Below are 20,116 nucleotides of genomic sequence, written 5' to 3' on the forward strand. Positions count from 1 at the left end.
TCTCAGAGCATCATTACTATTGAAGCGATCGATTAGACTTAGGGCTGGTATGGTAGTGTATTTCCAGTTATTTCTTTGTTCTCTCAGGTGTTACTCAGTCCTTCTCAGTGCCCTGACTGTGGCTCTTAGGTTTTAAAATATCATCAGGTACCTGAAAAAATTTCAGCTCGAAACATATGTACAGAGAAGTACATGAGTGTTAGCTTGACGTATTTTGACAAAGTGAACGCACTCATTACCAGCTCCCAGTTAGAGAAACAGAACTTTACCAGCCACCCACAAAGCCCCCATCATGCGCCCACGCCCCTGACCTAAGAGCAGCCGCTATCCTGACTTCAAACCCCATGGATTATTTATGCCCATGTTTGAACTTATATAAGTGGTATTGTCCTTTGGTGTCTTTTACTCCATATTATGTTTGTGAGAACCACAGTATATATTTTTTTAAATCACGTAGCATTCTCTTTAGCTATATTGATAACACTTCTCCCTTGAATGAGGCAGTGTCCTGTTTCTTTTCAGCCTTCTGATGAAGACACCGTTAGCCTCAACGTGCCAATGTCAAATATCATGGAAGAAGAGCAACAGATCAAGGAGGACTCCTGCCATCGCCTTAGTCCAGTTAAAGGTCTGAGAATGAAGGATGGGGAGAAAAAGCTTGTTTTTAAGTTTCAAATGCTATGTTTAAAATATGCGGAAACATGGCAACCGTAATAGTTAATGTTTATTGAGCATTTCATATGCCCCAGGCACTGTGCTAATCTGTGAAGGTCATCTCATTTAAAATTCAAAACTCTGACATAGATACTCTAATCATCTCCATTCTATAGGTGAGTCTCAGTTTAACTAACTTGCCAGTGGTCACGTAGCTAGTAATAGTAGGGCTATTCTCATTGTGAAGATTTATTTAAGATTCTTTAAATCCATTATTGGAAAAAAACATTGATGTGTAGATATACTGTTTAAGACAACTCTAGCTATTGTAACACATAAAATCCGCAAATTTCATTGACTTAACACAATGCAAAGTAAGTCCAAAGGGAGTTGTGACTCCCGGCAACTCTCCTCCACGCAGTGCTTCAAGAGCCCAAGTTCCTTTTATCTGGTGATTCTGCCATCTTTAATTTATATTAATTTGTGTTTCCAAGTCCATCTGTTTCGAGCTAAAGGGGAAAGAGCATGGAGGTTCGCTCCAGGAATCCCATTCAAAGGGTCCAGCTCCCAGTTAGAGAAACAGAACTTTACCAGCCACGTGGAAAGCGTGGGCTGGGCCTTTCACAGGCCCAGGGGTCACGTCTAACTACATGCAAGGGTGGGAAATGTCGTTGGGATGTGTGCCCAGGAATCTACTTGACTTTGAACAAGTCAGTTGACCTTAATTCTCTCACCTGTAAATGAGATGATTAGATGAGGTGATTTGTAACGTTTTGTGTAGCTCTAAAAGCCTGTGATTCTTTGATAATCACCAGGTGATCACTAAACACTCTACGTCTTGCCTACTTTAAAATCCTGGTAATACACTTCATATCTTGGTGAGTAGCCCTCATTCGATAACATTATGACAGTGATTTGACTGCTTCTGTTTATTCAGTGACTTTTAAGTAAATTGTAAAATGTAATGTTTACATTTGTGGCAGAGACTGTTTGATGACGTGTGGATAGTATAGAACTAGATTAATATGCAGATTATCTCCCTAATAGTTTGCCTTGACCTCCCTAGTGACGGGAGAACTGTTTAAACCAACTCACACTCTAGTGTTTGCTTTCACTTATTATGTTCAGGTTTTTAAGGTTAGCATTTGTTTATCTGAGATGATGATTGGAACCATACATTGTCCCCAACTATAACTGTATACATTATGCAAAAATATGACTGCCACGTTAGTAATTTAGATAAGCTTTGTAACAATATATGCAGTATAAGAGGTAGTGTTTTAGGCAAATATTTTAAAATAAAAGAATTATATCATTTGTCACCAGTTTTTCTCCCCTCTGTTCTAGAAGTGGGTATTTTTTGCTGGCTAGGAGTCCTTGAAGGTGGTGTGGTCCTACTTGTTTCTTTCCCAGTGTCCAGATCAGAGAGAAGAGATCTGCTTTTCCTCCTTTCACCTCTCCTGCACCATCTAGAACACAGACCTGTTGGATGAGCTCTGTGCTTTCCCCTCCATGTGGCTCTCATCATAGTCACTTCTTTTGTTGTTAGGATTTTGGGTCCTTATTTTAGTCCTTTCCCACACTCTTTCTTGCAGTTGTTCACTAATTTTTTTAAAAAAAATAAATGTATTTATTTATTTATTTATGGCTGCGTTGGGTCTTTGTTGCCGCACGCAGGCTTTTCTCTAGTTGCGGCGAGCGAGGGCTACTCTTCGTTGCGGTGCACAGGCTTCTCACTGCGGTGGCTTCTCTTGTTGTGGAGCATGGCTCTAGGCATGCAGGCTTCAGTAGTTGTGGCACGCGGGCTCAATAGTTGTGGCTCACGGGCTCTAGAGCACAGGCTCAGTAGTTGTGGCGCATGGGCTTAGTTGCTCCGCGGCATGTGGGATCTTCCCGGACCAGGGCTTGAACCCATGTCCCCTGCATTAGCAGGCAGATTCTTAACCACTGCACCACCAGGGAAGTCCCATTCACTAATTTTTTAAATCTGCCAAATGTTTGGTATTTTACCTGCCATTTAGTAGTTGTTCGGTAACTACGGAATTTTGAGTTTGAAATACTTACTTGTCACACGTTGCTGAGAGCACAAAAAGCCCTCTTTTATACTTTCTATTCTCTGTTCCTTAAAAAAAATAAGAGGAAATTTCATTTCTTTCATAAGGAACTAAGCCATATAGGGGCCTTGACTTTTAAGTTCATTTGATTTGGGGTTTTCCATTTCTTTTACTTTTCTTCCTCTTCTTCCTCCATTTTTCACCTTTTCCTCACATCCTTTTGGAAGGAGAAAACTTGGGTCATTCGTATACCTCCAGAAGAGGTCAGGGAGAAGATTGAAAAACTAGGTGATGTATTTTACAGTCATCTATGTTTTGCTTATCTGTTTATGAAATCAAGCTTTCTATCTCTCTCTATATTTTCCTAATAGGAGAATTTCATCAGGAATTTCAACCAGCACCTTCCCTTGTGAGTGACAATGAGAACTCAGGAGAAGAAAGAGACCGATTTTCCCATGGAACAGACATTCTCCATTCGGAATTTATAAACTATATTAAGGCAAGTGGAGGATAATAATTTGTTAACTTATTTACTTCTGTTTGGCGCCTTAGAATTTATGTTCAAGGTTACCAATCCATCACCTTAAATGTCAGCTTGCTACCACCTTCCTTGGGCCTTTATAACATCTTCTCAAAGTCCGACGTGTTTATTTGCCGATATTAGGAGCGTGTCCCTTTCATCCGTACCTCTCTGTTTGTCTGTGTATATGGGTGATTTTCTTTTGTATTCAGAAATGACTCAGCTCTCTGGTAGTCAGTGCATTGTATAAGTTATCAGAATTACCATGACCATCCAGTTAAAAAGGTAAAACAAAGTTTCACATGCTTTTCAACATATTCTAGGTACGTTAGTTTTTCTTGGGAGTATATTCATAGTAAAAGAAGAAAAATGGAGACTTTTAAAATCTGGAAATGAATGTCTTCCCTTTTAGAAGGGTCACTCTGAGGACACATTCATAAACAGGTGTAGTGGCGCTGAGGTATTGAAATGTTAGATGAAGTCATTAAATTGTCAGGCAAACCTTCGTCATAGGAGCGGCAGAAACAAGAGAAAAACTAGCCCTTTATAAACCTGGTAGTTAAGGTTCCACTTTGTGACACAATTAGGTGCCTTGGTACGTTTCTGCCAGTCCTTTTGCTTCAGGTCGTGGCACCCAAGGGTCACGAAGATAATCCTTTCGGTGAAATTCAGGTTCCTTGTGGCTTGTGAGAGACAGTGGTCTCTGAGTTACTGTGTTAAAGTCAGGCCCGGGGTCTCTAGGTGCTGGTTCTTATTTCCTGAGGATGGTGTTAGGATGGCTGGGCTCTGTCTCAACTAACGTCTCTGGGCATCACCTTCAAGGGAAATGGGAGGAAAACAGCTGAATCGTACACTGTAGGAGACTCTGGTGTACTCAAGACAAAAATAATGAACCCCTCATACGACATACATCTGTAGAAAACCTAATTCTTTATTCTGTATATTTAATCCATCATAAATCCATCAGTTCTTGTTTCAAAATATCTCACACCCACCGCCTCCCCCCTGTCCTCCACCTCCACTGACATGACTTCAGTGAAGCCTCATCATTGCTTATTCTTAGGACAGCATGAGTCCCTCCTACCCCAGCTGAGCACCCAGCGTCCCGCCCCTGCTGCTGCCAGACATTTTCCGAAAGTAAAAACCTCATTCTGTGACTCTCCAGCCAGTGGTTCTCATAAGGCTCTCCCAGATTTGATGCCTGTCTGTCAGCTCTGAGAGACGTCTGTCAGCAAAACATGGAAAATTGGGCTTTTGTCTTTCTTTTATGAAGAGTTTATCTTAAGTTGAGGGTCTAAAGTAAAGATGGAAGCCTTGAAGGAAAGCAATTAAAGTGATTAGTAAAATAAAACATGTTGTTTCAAAAAAGCAGATTCTTCTAGATTTAGCGATTTCAGGATGCACAGGGCTCCGTGGGAATGGCTGCTCTGCAGCGTGGGTCCTGTGGTGTAGAATCTGGGGGAGCCAATGGGTTGTAGAAATCTAGAGCAAATGTTTCCTGAGCGCCCACTCCTACGAGAGGCTTCTGTTGGCAAGTGGAGAAGCACGCTACCAATAAAATAAAACGCAAATCTACAACTAAAAGCTGTACGCTTCAATTCAGGCCCATTTTACCCTTGACTTGCATCACTTTGAACGTCTGTGAGAGTGTGTTTGACTGCCAGCCAGTGTGCTGAACTGCTCAGTCCTCGACGATCAGGAGTTCTGTGTTTTATACAGTCCTGTTTTCTCTCCACTGAGTCAGCATCTTGTGCTTTTGTAACTACGGGGGATCCGTATTCACAGCAGTTCTATTTGATGGTTTCCTCAAACACTGAATTATCCAATCCTGAACTGTTGCTCCCACGAGAGATACAGGGTTAGGTTCCTGCGAGCCTCTGGTCACACATTTTTGTCAACTGGTCAGTACATAACCTGGTTTTATGTGTATTTCTGTCTCAAGACACCCTATTTAACATGTACTGTTAGTGCATTAACACTGAACTTGCGGCCAGCAGCCCCGTAACTCATGCGGGAAGGAAGCTTACCTAACGCAGATGTTTTCTCTGTAAGGTACAGTAACATATCATAGCCTTCTTGTGCTTAGGATAAGACAGCACTTCAGTACTATGCTAGGGGGCATTTTAAACAGCAAAATCACCAACGAAAGGCACAAAACTGTGAAAATGTGATACTAAACAGGCTCTGAAAAGGACACTTTTTTACAGTCTGAGAGCTGAAACAAGAAAGCAGGTCGCTTGCTACCTTGTTCAGCCTCAGCTGGGAAGTGCATTTTGGGGTTGGGAACTCCAGTTTTTCACCACCTCTGCGTGTGTCTGCAAAAGCACCACGAGTATTGGTTTTGGGGTGACACGTAGATTTTATATAAATACAGAATCCATGAATAATGTGCATCCACTGTGTCACCATCTAACTTAGCAAAAGAAACCCAGGATACCTCTGTTTTGCATACTGAAAAAAAGTGTATTTTCTACTATTGGCTACTTTTTATTATGAAACTGAAAATTAGAAGGAAATACCCATGGCTCCTATAGTTGAAACCCAACAGGAAGAGATAAGAACATGTTTTCTTGGTTGTTTCTCGTAGTATATTTTCACCCATGAATTTCACTAGCATTTCACTCAGAAAAAGTCTGAGTGTTTTTCAAGCCAGAGGTTGACATCATGCAGCTGGATACCTCCTCAGAAAAAGACTTATTTTCTGTGACACATCTGGAGAATTGGCTGGGCCTGCGTTCGTTAATGAAGTGTCAGGACTTTGACACAGAAAACAGTCCTTTTGCCTGTTGTTCCTTCCTTGCTAGGGGAATGTTTGCCCCTTCGGGGATGGCTTCCGTTTTAGCTGTCAGCTGAGTTAAAGCAGCATTTCTCTGTGTCAGAGATCAAGATGGAAAGACTCGCATGGGAGTTCCAGCAGTGGGACACGCCTTTCTAAATCCTCCCACCACAGTGTTTCTTTGGGATATTAAGAGGGGGGTGCATTTCAGTGAAATCTGCACGTTGTACATGTGAAAACTATTAGATGCAATTTGAGGCATTTTTCTGTCGTTAATACTTCCTTTTTTGTTAACAGTGTGCATGTGCACGGGTGCGTGGGCGCGCGCGCGCACACACACACACACACACACACACTGCTTCTCTCACCAACATCAGAATGCACATTCTCATGTGACTGACAAGCCCAGCTGAGGTATCCGTCAGCCTCAGGAGGTGCTAAGAGGGCAATCATGAATGGAGTTAAGCTTTGCATTTCTGACTCTTTTCTAAGTTAACAGGTATTGTAGTCCTCGGCCAGGTTTTCTTTTCTTCTTTTTTAAAATTTTATTTTATTTTTAATTGTGGCAAAATACATACAGCATAAAAACTTACCATCTTAGCCATTTTTTAAGTATACAGTTCAATGGTAAGTACATTCACATTGTTGTGTAACCAAAACAATGTTGTGTACTCCATCTCCAAAACTCTTTCATCTTGTAAAACTGACACTCTTTCGCCATTAAACCATAACTTCCCAATCCCCTCCCCCCTCTCCTCTGGCAACTACCATTCTTCTTTCTGTCTTTATGAATTTGACTATTCTAGGAACCTCATGTAAGTGGAATCATACAGTATTTTTCTTCCTGTGACTCACTTATTTCACTTAGCATAATGTCCTCAGGGTTCATCTACGTTGTAACATGTGTTAGAATTTCCGTCCTTTTTAAGGCTGAATGATATTCCATTGTACGTATAGACCACATTTTCTCCATTCATCCATTCATGGACACTTGGGTTGTTTCCACCTTTCGGCTGTTGTGAATATGGATGAGGGCGGGTTTAGACTGTTGACTGTTACAGCCAGTGGCTCTCAGAAGACCCATGTGTTCTGTCCACAGGAAAGGACTGAGACCTGTGAAGAACTGTTACGGATAGAAGAGGACGCACACTGGCCATCCGGGGGGATGTGAGTACCGAAGGCTGGTGACGAGCCACCGTCCTGTAAAGTTCATGTTGAAGGCAGAATGGCAGCCTTGTCCTGAGAGAATTTTGGTCCGCTTTTCTTTGGGCAAGCTGATACCTTACTCAACGATATTGCTCAGAAGTTGCAAGTTTTCCTCTATCTTATGCTTACTGTCATAGTATTGGGGCCATACCGTGCCAGGTCATACCTGTTCCTTGGCCTTGAGTTTTATCTGATTTGAGGCTGTGGGTAGAATGTGATTCAGGAAATTAGATAGAATTTCTAGACTAGAGATTCTAGCTTACTTTCCTTTCTCTGAACAAACCGACAACTGGACCTAAAGTGATACGTGGTCCTGTTCCCACTTCTTTCCCCAGAGTCTTCAAGTTCAAGATCTGAGAAGACCATAGACCTCAATGTCTTGGTCTTAAGTCTAATAATTGTAATAGCTGACAGTTATTAAGTACCACGTGCCAGGCAGTGTCCTAAATACTTCACAGGTAGTAACTCATTTCCTCTTTACAACCATCCTGTAAGTCCTATTGTTATCCCTCACTTCACCGATGACAAAACTGAGGCACAGGGAGATTGATTATCTCGCCCCAGGGTTACAGAGGGCTGGGATCTCGTACCAGATGGACAACGCTTCTACTCTATCGCATATAAAGATTTACACAGGAGGGCATGAGTGCTCCATCTAACAAGACGGTAAACCACTTTACTGGTTTGCCACTCAGGGGGATTGAGTTTGGACCATATGGCAGAGGGTAGGTTTTTGGTTCCCAGGATTTTGTTTTCCATGATCTGGCGTGTAGGCCTGGACCGTCCATTAAACCTCATGAGGGTTTTCCCCTTAGTGAGAATTTACTCCATTGTTTAAAAGTTTCTCCACTTACAGAAAGACATTGGCTTATATTCTGCAATGGAAAGCAGTAACCGTGAGCAGATCTCTCTTGGCCTTGAAAAATATTGCAGAGTTCCTTTCAAATCACTGTCCAGTATAACCAGCTATTTGTTGGATGTATTTCTGTGATGCCGAGGAGAACTAGCTTGATCATAGAATTATAGGGAAAAGGATTTTATAGGGAAAGAGTTTTTAAACTGTGTAAAGCTTTGGAAACCCCATTCTCAAGCTTATATCTATTGTTCCCAACCCTGCCTATAAAATCAGTATCATCTGATTAAGAAAATGTCCAAGCTCCAGACAGATCGACTTAGGAGTATCAGACCCGGCATATTTTTTTAAGCACCATTAGGTGATTTTGCTGCTTAACGAGCCTGGCCTGGGAACCAGAATCCCACACTGAAGTCCCATATTGTATGAAAGCAATAAAAACTGAGCCAGGCTGGTTGAACTGGAATTGGAAGTAGTGCGGACCCGCCGTAGCTGAGCACCCCTGTGGATACCCCTCAGGCTCAGGAAAGTACAGCGTGAGAACTACCCAGCCAGTCCATTGCCCTGATTTTACAGGTGAGCACTGCCCACGGGCACTGAGACTTCGTGTGAGCTACCTTACAGCCTAGCTGGCTCCTCCCACCCAGCAGCTCTTTCTGCTACACTCTGGCAGCCCACCCCGCAGGGTACTGACACATCCTCGCTAAAATGTTGAGTTTGTCAAAAATCATTTTTGCGGTGTCAGATGGATGTTTATAAGTTTGTTCTTAAGAACCTAGGTGCTATTCATGTTCTAGTGATCATTTTCAGTCTAAAGCTTGGTTTCATGTTGCAGAATAAGTTCATCCAAAGACCAGGACATGAATATAGCAATGATTGAACAGCTGAGAGAAGCAGTGGATTTGCTGCAAGATCCCAACAGGTATGTGTGTCTTTCCTTGGCCCAGGTTTCAGGTGTCAGTAATGTACACTAATTTATTGAGTACATTATCTCAGTTTCTAAGATATTTATACACACAGTATGGGCTTAGCACTAACCACTAACAAAGAAAAGTCATTTTAACTGCCTGTTTTCCCGAGATCCGTAAGTAAGAGTCAAACTTCTGGAGGGACTGAGAGCAGTTCCCCGCTTTTCCATCCCTTCATGAAATTCATTCGCCCTTCATGGAATTCATAGGGCAATTTTTGTATAATTCTTAGACAACAGAAATACGGTCAAATTGCATATTTTATATAGCTTGAAGTTTAAACCCCTGGAATAGAGAAATATAAGAGTTTCCAAAAAGGAAAGACTTGGTTTATCAAGTACTACCAGTATTTATTTCTGATGGTGCCAAATATATGTTAACTAAATCATGTATTTCTAAAGATTTGGGTGACAAGATAATTTTTGAATTGAATTAGTCTTTCTCAATAATAAGCACTTTATATATAGGTATATTTTTTGGTTTCTTAGCTGAGGATAACGGAATTCCCACAGACAAAATATTTTTCAGTAAAGCAGCATACCTGGTATCAGGTAATAACTACCGTACTAATAGAGAAATAGATCCGAAGCTTATCCCTGGTAAACTATTCAGGGATCCTGGGAATTTAAACATGAAGATAATGTGGTCTTGTATTGATAATATGGTGAGCGTGGAAATCACACCACATTCTGGGAATTTATGAACAGGGTGATGAGTGAATCCCAGAGTGCCAGTGAGAATCCCACAGTGCCAGTGAGCTGAGTTTCACATCCTAAAAGAGAGAGAGAGAGGGAGAGAGAGAGAGAAATGATAAGGAATGTGGAAATAGCATTGATGGAGAAGAACATACCTTAATCAACCAGATACTGATTGCAAACCCAGCTCTAATACCAGTGAATCTGGGTAAGTTATATAACTTCTCTGTACCCCAGTTTTCTCATCTATAAGACGGGCTATAAGTACTTATCTTTTAGTGTTGTGAAGATTTGAAATAATAAATGAACTGCTGGTGGAAAGGTAAACAGGCAGAACCACTCCAGAAGACATCCTTGTAGTTTGTAGGCATAGTCTAAAAATAGATATAAAACTTTTGAATTAATTCTAAAAAATATCCTAAGGGACAAGGAGATGTGAACAGCAATTGTGAGGGGAGAGGCACTTTTAATAGCAAAATATTTGCAAAAAAGGAAATGATCTAACAATTTGGAGATACTTAAATTTTGGTCATTATTAAGACGGAATATGTGACTAATAAAATGTTTTTAAACTTTCCACTATATCTTAGATTGCTCATTATATAATGTTAACTTTAAAGAGTATAAAAAAAGCATAAAGTTTGATCACAATGATATAAATAGAATAAAAAATGCATAAAGTTTGATCCCAACGATATAAATAGAATTAGGTCCCAGTTGTATAAGAAGCTTAGGAAAAATTAAAACTAGAAAGAAATATATTAAGATGGATTTTTTTCTGTGGGTATTTCTAAATTACTACTTTTCTTTATACTTTTAAATATTGTAGATACACAGTGGTAGGTACGGTGGTAGTTCTCTGGTGATTGTTTGAAGTGGATGGTGAGGGTGGGAGGGAACAAACAGTCCAAGGTGTTTTAGACCTGACCCCTCATGTCTCCGTCTGAGATGGGGAACCAAGAGGAACGGCAGGTTTTTAGGAGGAAGATGTTGGGGTCAGTTTAGGACCTGCTGAGTAAAATCCAAGGTGGCAATGTGACAACGTCCATTCAGCGGCTAGACGTTTAGGTCTGGGGCTTCGAGACTTAGGTTTAAAAGTTACTTTCATAAGGTGCTGCTCTAACAGAAGTAGTGTAAGGGGATGAGGTTCCCAAGGGCAAGCATATCAATGGGAAGGGAATGTGAGTCCAGGACAGAGCCTAGAAGACACGGTGTGACAGAGAGAAGGCCCCACTTGGGCTCAAACTTTATATTGTTTTCATATCTCTACATTTCGTATTACTTTTCCAATAAACTTTTCTTACAAATTCGAGATTACGATGTGAGCCCCAAATTGAAAAAGAACAGCCTTGTTTGATGGAAATGGCAGCGGCCAGGGAATGTGGGACTGGAACCAAGTGTAAGATCGGGGTGACCTGGAAGGTGTGGCTCCCCGCTCCGGACCTCAGTTGCATCATCTTTCCTGAGAAGTGGGATGAACTGAGGATCTGCAGATTACCCTCCAGCTTGGAAAGGTCTGAGGCAAAGAGTCGCCAAGGATGTCAAGCAAGTCAGCATGGTGGGCGTGGAAGAAAACAGCCTTGAGTACCCTTCCAAGGGATAGCTGACTTGCGTCTTTATGGATTGCTATTTTAAAATTATTTACGTTGCAAGACTTTATGGGGATTTAATTTCCTCCCTACAATAATCCACTCATTTGGCGGCTGCAGATCTTGTTGTACATCCTGAAACAGATATTATAATACGACAATCCTAACTTGATAATAACGTGTCTTTGCGCCAGTGTAATAGGGATAAAGAAAGAGTCCTGTTTTTGTCCTGATAAAGAGAGAGCGCACTTCAAGAGGTCACTTATTTCTAGCTGCTTTTGAATAATAGTAATAAAAAGTTTATGTACACATTAAGGTTTTCCTTTATCTCGTATTTCCTAGATCCAGATTTCTTTGTGTTAGTCAAGCCGCTGATTACAGGATTAAATTTTAGAGCTTTATCTTTCACACAACCTTAGCATCAAAAAATTGAGTTGAATATTGCTATCCTGTTTTGCTTTTGTGTTGGTTTCTTAAGGATTTCTGACTGCTGGTTTGATACCATTTTCAATGGGCATGTGTAATATGAACTTATCCCTACTTTTTAAAATAGCTTTATGACTTGTATATGACTTATAGAAATTCCTTATTTTATAGATCTTAAAAAAAAAGTTCAGCTCTTAAAATCACAGAAATTCAGAAACTGTAAGACAATTTCAGAATTTAAAATGCATATCAAATTGCTTATAAATTCTTAGTTTTTAAATCGAGAGTATTAGGGTCTATCAAAGAGATCTTCCTATTAAAACAAATGCCCTTGGTACGTATACCATAATATAGTACGTGTATAGTATAGTATAGAACAACTTTACTTGCTTCTGTAAACTAATAAATTTCTAGAATAAAATTTAGTGTGTGCTACCTATGAATATTATGACCTTATCAGAAATTACTAGTATATTTCAAACAAGTTGGATTTTGATACCAAAGCATATGGAAAATTATATTAAAACTACATTATATTGTATTTGGCACATGGCGGGGAAATACCATGTACTTTGAAATTTCTACCATAAACCTTTCATTATTAAGTCTTAACAATAGACATAACTTTTAAATATATGACTAAAAGCAGTAGAATTTATTAGAAGTTTAATACATTTGGTAACACTTTTTTCCCCTTACTCTTTAGATTAAGCACAGATATTACAGAGAGAAGTGTTGTAAACTTTTACCCTGTGGACTCAGCAGAAGACTTAGAATTACAAGACTCTGCACTAAAGTATGTTGACCTTTCTATAACAATATATTTTACCTTTTTACATTGAAATATTTTTGCTTTAAATTCCACTTTGTATCATTTTTTTCCTCTAATTCCTGCAGTGGTCAGATACAGTTGGAGACGTCTCCAGAATGTGAGGTAAGGCTGCTCTTGGATTCACCAGAGCTCTGGTGCAATACTCTGCCACAGAAGAGTGGCCGCCATATTTTATCGAGATTTATCGTGGGGTGGAACATTCATTAGTGAGATCAATATTCAAATTTATTCAAGGTCTAGTTTTCAATTTTTTTATAGTTCTGGCTTCTTTAGTTTTCCTGCTTATCTATACTCACCTCCCCTTAAAGATGAGAGTTGGCTGTTGCCATTAAGTTCTCTAAATTTTTTATGTCAGGTGGTCGGTCTTAAGTCAGGCCCTGGCAGCTAAGACCCACACGGAAACCTCCTCTGTCAAAAACTGGAGGTAGGGGCTTCCCTGGTGGCGCAGTGGTTGAGAGTCCGCCTGCCGGTGCAGGGGACACGGGTTCGTGCCCCGGTCCGGAAAGATCCCACATGCCGTGGAGCGGCTAGGCCCGTGAGCCATGGCCGCTGAGCCTGCGCGTCCGGAGCCTGTGCTCCACAACAGGAGAGGCCACAACAGTGAGAGGCCCGCGTACCGCAAAAAAAAAAAAAAAAAAACTGGAGGTAGGACCATCTGATGCAAGTTTTACCAGCCACAGATGAACATAAACTAGGAAAGACTTGAGAGACAAGAATGAGTGATTTGGGATATGCCTAGGAGGATTAAGTGACTCTAGCAAAGAGAAACTGGTGGAGGGTGGGGTTTGGGGACAGAGTAAAGGTAGGTCAGGCAGCTACAGACGGTGAAATTTGGGTGTCTGTAAAGAAAGCAGATTTGACATAATTAACTAGAGATGAGCCTGGAAGGTCCCGAAGAAGCAGGCCTAGAGAGATAGGCTTGAGTCAGCGACATGGGAGTAAAACATTGTTTACATACGACCTGTTTTATCCCTTCTTACTGAATAGGCTTAGGATGGCTAATTTCAGTACAACCAATTTATGTCCCCTGAGGTGTCTGGACACGTACCATAGTAAAGCAGTTTCACACTCTTAACTAGCTAAGTCTCTGTGTTAAATGAGGAAAAGAACTGTAATCGAAAAACCCATGTTCCCAGAGAGTGTGGCTTCATAGTTGAGTGTAGTGACTTGGAATTATGTTAAGTTTCGGCCCTATCTCAAAGACTTGCTAACTGTGAGCTCCTGTGGGCTACCTTTCTAACTTCACCTTTATTTTCTATAAATTGGGATCAATCTTGTAACCCAGGACACCTAACTTAGCTGTTACTGTTACTCTGCTCTGTGATTGTCATCAGTGTGGTCCTTAGAATCAATGCACTCCCTCTTCCCCAGGTGGAGGCATCACTGAATGACCCAGTAGTCGGGACATCAGGAAGCCTCTTACGTGAAGGCTGCCCTGGGCCCATTTCCACAGGCTCTCCTTTAGAGACATGCTGCTTTTGATTCTGTACAGACTCACTTTTAGTTTTTTATTTGGAAATAATTTAAAATTTATAAAAGGTTTATTAAAAAATTACAAGAGTCTACAAAAGGTTGTAAAAAATTATAACCTTGCACCCCGATTTACCTGTGATTAACATTTTAACACATTTGCAGTATCTCTCTCTTCCTCCACACACATAGTTCTTTTTCTGAAAATTGGAGGAAAAGTTTTGTGTATCATAGTCCTTTTCTCTAAACATTTCGGTGTACCTTTCCTAAGAATAGGGATTTTATCCTATATAACCCCATTTCAGTTATCACCTTCCTAAATTTACAGTGATAAAATATTTTCATCTAATCTGCTATCCATATTCCAAACATTTAGGTTGATCTAATGATGTCTTTCATAGCACTTTTTCCTCTTCAGTGTAGGATCCAGTCTAGAGGCAATAATTGTCAGGTAACGATATAGTTTGCTTTATTCTGGAACATTTCCATAACCTTTCTTTGATTTTTTATGACCTTAAAATTTTGAAGAATATAGTGCTCCTCTTTTTGTAAAATGAACTGCCCCTTATTTTGTGGGACAAAAATCCCTCATATTTCTTCATGATTAGATTGAGTCCCTGCATTCTTGTTTGGGATGCTGCACAGGTGGTGCGGTGTCCTTCTCAGGTACCACATTTGGAGGCACATTGTGTACATCTGTGCTTCACTGGTGACATTAATTTGATTACCCAATCGAGGTAGAATCTGATTTCTCCACCATCTAAGTATTCTATTTTCCCCTTGCAATTAGCAGTCAGTCAGTGAAGAGGTACTTGGAGACCATGTTAGAATCCTGCTGCAGACCCACTTTTGATTCCAGTAGAATAGATGCCCTCCTGTGTGCATGATTTCAGGAGTATCAGGCAGACACCAAGCCTCTAGGAAAAAAGATCTCCATTCCGTGTCTGATTTACAATGTTAATAGTTTTTTTCCCCCTTTTTGGTTGAATGAGGAGTCACGTTCAGTGTAAGGAATTCTTACACATTGTCTTCCTTCTTTGGGCAATTCTCTGTCCACATGATTTTAAAAAGGGAGAGGAATTGCTGGCTCTGGTGGAAAAAAGAAGTCACAAGGAGGAGGAAAAGAAAGTGGTAGATTAGCAAGGCCAGTGCTGATGGTTATGTGGGACTTAAGTGGGACCCTCCTTTATGGTTTGGTGATTTTTATGTTCTCTCTTCCATCTTATTCAGGAGGAAAGCAGTATCTTTACAATAGTCTTGAATCAGTTAGCCAGTATTTGTTGAGTCCCTGTGCTGGATTCAGCCTTGTTTGGAGTGTCGAAGACTGGGATAGGAAGAAGATGAAGTTGCCCTCACTTTTTGTGTGTGTGTGTGATACGCGGGCCTCTCACTGTTGTGGCCTCTCCTGTTGCGGAGCACAGGCTGCGGACGCACAGGCTCAGCGGCCATGGCTCACGGGCCCAGCCGCTCCGCGGCATGTGGGATCTTCCCGGACCAGGGCACGAACCCGTGTCCCCTGCATCGGCAGGCAGACTCTCTACCACTGCGCCACCAGGGAAGCCCTGCCCTCATTTTTAAGGCATTTTAAAAATTGTGGAGGAAAGAAGGCTTAGACATTGAGAAAACTTAGAGAAGAATATGAGAGTTCATAATCCTGAGTGTTTTAGGTGCTCTGTGAGACTGGGGAAAGGATAAGAGGTTAAGGAAAGGGAAATAATCCTAGATTTGGGGGGCAGCTAGGATTTGGATCGGTCCCAGGAGGCAGCTTGGCCATGGTTGAATCAGCACAGAGCATGAACCAGACAGAAACACTGAGGGATAGGCTGGTGCCCAGTTAGATAAGTGAGGCCAAGATTATGAAATGGTTTGTAATTGTCACACATCACATTATCTGACTTTTAACACACTTTAGATGACTGTCCACATCAAGTTTGGGTAGCAGTGGAAACCATTCAGGAAGAACTGCAAATTATACTCTCATACATAAGTAATATCCAATAGGGAAGGATGCTGTGGGGACAACAGGGAAAATTAGAGGAATGAGTTTCTTACAGAGAGAATCAAACCTGCAGGTTACCTGTTAGCAGTTCAGACATTTAATTGAGTAGGGAAATGAATGACTGTTTTTTCTAAAAATATGTTATTCCCTTGGATTTGTCACAGTTGGGAATATTTTTTAATAGCACTCCTCAACAATAGGAATAGGAACAGACATCTGAAATTTATACTAGTTTGGTGACATGTATGAAGATGTTTATATTAGCTGTCACCAAATTTTTTTGGATCAATGCTTTTTTTTTTTTGGCTGTGCCACGCGGCTTATGGGATCTTCGTTCCACGACCAGGGATCAAACCCGGGCCTTCAGTAGTGAAATCGTGGAGTCCTAACCACTGGACTGCTAGGGAATTCCCTCTGTGGGGTTCTTGATTACCTTATAAAGAAGGCAGATCTGGGTAAAATAAACTATCGAGTTCCCCAGTGGTTGACAAAGCAAACTGATGTTGAATTGACAGCGCAGGATTTTCCTAGGTGCGGGTAGGTATATTTATTAAAAAGCTCCCAGTGAGATTCTGTGTATTTGGCAACTACTGCCTTGGACCATTTATAAAAACCCTTATGCTCCCAGCAGGTGGGAGCCTGCAGGTTGCTTGGTAACCTAGCAAGGAAAGCTGAAGTGCACAGGTACTTCGGGCTGAGCGCTTTGCTCTGGGAAATCCCTTTTCTTAGTTTGTGTGATATTTCAGTGTTATTTTTCTGTGGATATAGTTGCATGTTTTTAGAAAATGTAAGTATGGCCTACTTAACTACTAATTAATTAATTCAGCGTATTATTCATTGTGTCCCTGTGTGCCAGGGATATGATGGAAGTTAGAAACACTCAGTTCTTGCCTCACTGATTTTATAATCTGATGGAACGTAACATGCATTTCTTTTCTTCCTTAAGGTGCAAAATGATCTAACATTACAGAGTAATGGGAGCGAGTATTCTCCCAATGAGGTAAGTTTCCTGAAGATTAATGAAAGCTGAGGTATTTTGTGAAGACTGAATTGGAATATCTTGTACAGAAATCTATAATCTGAGACTGTGATGATTCATGAGTTAATTGTATTGCAGAATCTCTGAGGGAGTCTCTCATTAGCTCTCATAGCCCGATCCAGCCCTATCCATAATTAAAGACTCATTTTATAAGACATATTTGGAAGACCAAATGTGGGAACATTTTTATAGAAAACGAAGTGAAAATAGCTCATGTAGGCAACATTTAGAATGTCCTGTTATCTATAAGTGATTCAGTGTGTGGTTTCCCTATAGCTGAGACATCTGTTCAGTGTTACCTGTTTTCTCATCTCGTTGTGTTATGAAATTCTTTATCAGATGTGCCCTCTGTGAGGTGGATGTGAGTGAGTGCTTGTAGGTGCCAGTGCCTGCACCTGAATGCACGCATCTGTTCGTGAGCAGAAAGGGATTGCCAGTATCACACAACTATGAACTGTTTTTATAATGAGCACAAACAATTGGACGGATCTCCCCCAAAACAACATTATGTCAATTCTACCACTTAAAGCATTAGCAATGTGAAGATGCATCAATTATCATTTTTTAGTCAGGACTTCCTCACGGCAGCAGAGGCAAAGAGGTCGTGGTTTTATTATAATCCTTGATCATAGAGAGGCATGCAGAGTTCTGCTCCAGTTCTTTAAAAAAATGTCCTTTCCTTCTAACACCACAGATGAGAGAGAACTCCCCTGCCATCTCTCCTACCAACACCAGCACAGCTCTGTTTGGCCTGAAGCCTCGATCAGGTAAATTGAAACCTTCGCGTTCTTGCACGTGTGAACAGCTCAGGAGTTTCTCTTTAGCCTTTTAAATGCATACATTATAGTGTGAGCAGCCTTGTCAACTCTGGTGAGTTTGAGTCCTGGCATCAGAACCCCACTACAGCGTGGGGAGGCCATATTTTCGAGCCTTGTGGTCGTGAGTCACCTATTAACGCCATGTTATCAGTAATAGATTATCTTACCTTCTTTTGAATCAGAGCAAAGAGAAAAAGATGTTGGGACGCGTAAGTGGGAAAGAAATATTCTGTTGATAAAATAGCCACCCCTTTGCCCCGGTGGTTCCTGGTACCTTGCTAAATTAAGGCTGGTGACTCTTTTCTGAGACACCCCTCATTTGCTCTCTGGGCCTTCGTAAGGACTGTGTATTTACTCATGTGACAGGGTGGTCATTCCAAGACTCACATGAGTGGTCAGGAGACATTTTTAAAAGCATTTCTGCTTATATTACCTACTTTATTTTAACTTAGTATATTCACAAATGTAAATTATAGCAATGTGCAAAACGACTGCTGATTTTAAAAAGGACTGTGTATAGAAAAATTTGGTTCTTCTGATTTCTCCACGTACTTAAAGTTCTAGCACTATCTACCTTCTTTAAGGTGCGTCTTTGTTTTAATATTTTTGATTCTTAAGTCTTTTGCATACACTCACTGCTAATGCTTTTCAGTAAGTGCTAAGAAAGGACTCGGACACTTTAAGCAAAAGGTAGTAAAGAACTCATATGTTCTTGGGTTTTTTAATAAAGCATTTGGTAACAGTTGAAGTTAGACATGTGTATATTTTGAAAAAGGGTACCCATAGAGAAAAACGAAGATGGTTCTTTTATAAAGGAATGTTTCTTCGTTTTTGGAGAAAGTTGATTGGTGGGTAACATGTGGCCAGGTGTAATGGCTTCCTGGCGTTTTGAATGGGCTGTAAGACAAAGCCATTTGAGAAGATGCTTGGGTGTGGCAAGGGTTAGGAGGTGTTTTATGGAGAACCAAATTGTGCATGAAATAGGACTCAAATGGCTGGCCTCACCATTCATGGAGCTGAGAGTATGCAGCCAGATCTGGGTCGGGCCTCCATTTCCAAGGTCTCAGATTGTGCTGGGAGGAATGGAGGCTTCCATGCCTTGAATGATGATCTGCCAGGAATGTTCTCTATACACTGAGGACTTCATGTTGGGCTACAGACTTTCTCCTATCCCTTACAGGCACTTTTACACAATTTAAAAATATCTTAGGGGCTTCCCTGGTGGCGTAGTGGTTGAGAGTCCACCTGCCGATGAAGGGGACACAGGTTCGTGCCCCGGTACGGGAAGATCCCACATGCTGCGGAGTGGCTGGGCCCGTGAGCCATGGCCGCTGAGCCTGCGCATCCGGAGCCTGTGCTCCACAACGGGAGAGGCCACAACAGTGAGAGGCCCGCGTACCGCAAAGAAAACAAAACAAAACAAAACTTATAATTGAACAAATCAAAAGTTGAATGAATCTCCAAAGAATAATATTCTTTTGAATGTGCATCTTTGCAATTTAGTTGCAAAATTGTCTCCGTGACTTTTTCAATTCTTTTTATGGGGTCCAAACTCAACTTATCAACCTCATACCCACGGTGGTGAACCATTTCAGACTCTTTGTGGTGGTGAAAAATAAATGAAGTATTTATTCTGAATAGCAGGAAACAAAGATAATTTCCTTTCCTAGCTTCCAACCTTTCTCTAATGCTGACTAACCAGTGCGGAAATTGTGCCAGTTGTAGAAAGCTTTGTGGAGTTTGGGTGTCGTAAGTAATGCTGATTTTTCTTCAGGAACATCAGTTGGCATGTTGGAACGTTATGAAACTAGCATCATGTATTGGGAATTTTAAAATTTTTATTTAGTGACTTTAAAATATTACAGTATGTATTTTTCACATTTTCTAGAAAATAATATACCTACTAATCTTAATTGAAGATCACATGACTACAAAAGAGAGAAATTATTTTTGATTGAGTAGCTTTGGAACTTTAAAAAGTGATTTAATTTTTATTTTCAAGTTAAGTATATGAATTCATGTGATTTCTGTGTTAAAAATAAAAACAGACTGCTCAAATTAGCAAGTGGGAACAGAAACTTAGATTCTTAAAGTAGACTAATAGTTTTCTTCAAAAGAAATTTTATTTTCTGTGTTTTCCTCCCAAGAAAGACAACTGTATATATCCAAATATGCATTACTAGAATCATGTCCCTGTATTTTACTGTCCCTGCCTTA

General features: G+C 40.7%; 1 protein-coding gene across 7 annotated transcripts in view; it reads left to right on the forward strand.

Annotated features, from left to right (window-relative positions):
* The window catches only part of LRCH1 (leucine rich repeats and calponin homology domain containing 1), a 189,826-nt gene that overhangs the window by 134,863 nt on the left and 34,847 nt on the right, over window positions 1-20,116 (forward strand). For all 7 annotated transcript variants that reach the window (XM_067712990.1, XM_067712992.1, XM_067712993.1 and 4 more), the window contains 8 exons: window positions 523-628; window positions 3,080-3,207; window positions 7,104-7,171; window positions 8,899-8,985; window positions 12,448-12,537; window positions 12,639-12,675; window positions 16,989-17,042; window positions 17,776-17,848. In XM_067712990.1, coding sequence (XP_067569091.1) covers window positions 523-628; window positions 3,080-3,207; window positions 7,104-7,171; window positions 8,899-8,985; window positions 12,448-12,537; window positions 12,639-12,675; window positions 16,989-17,042; window positions 17,776-17,848 — 643 coding nt within the window. The remainder of the gene's footprint in view (window positions 1-522; window positions 629-3,079; window positions 3,208-7,103; window positions 7,172-8,898; window positions 8,986-12,447; window positions 12,538-12,638; window positions 12,676-16,988; window positions 17,043-17,775; window positions 17,849-20,116) is intronic.

Source organism: Pseudorca crassidens, chromosome 18 (genome assembly GCF_039906515.1).
Source record: "Pseudorca crassidens isolate mPseCra1 chromosome 18, mPseCra1.hap1, whole genome shotgun sequence".
NCBI classification, from domain to species: domain Eukaryota; kingdom Metazoa; phylum Chordata; class Mammalia; order Artiodactyla; family Delphinidae; genus Pseudorca; species Pseudorca crassidens.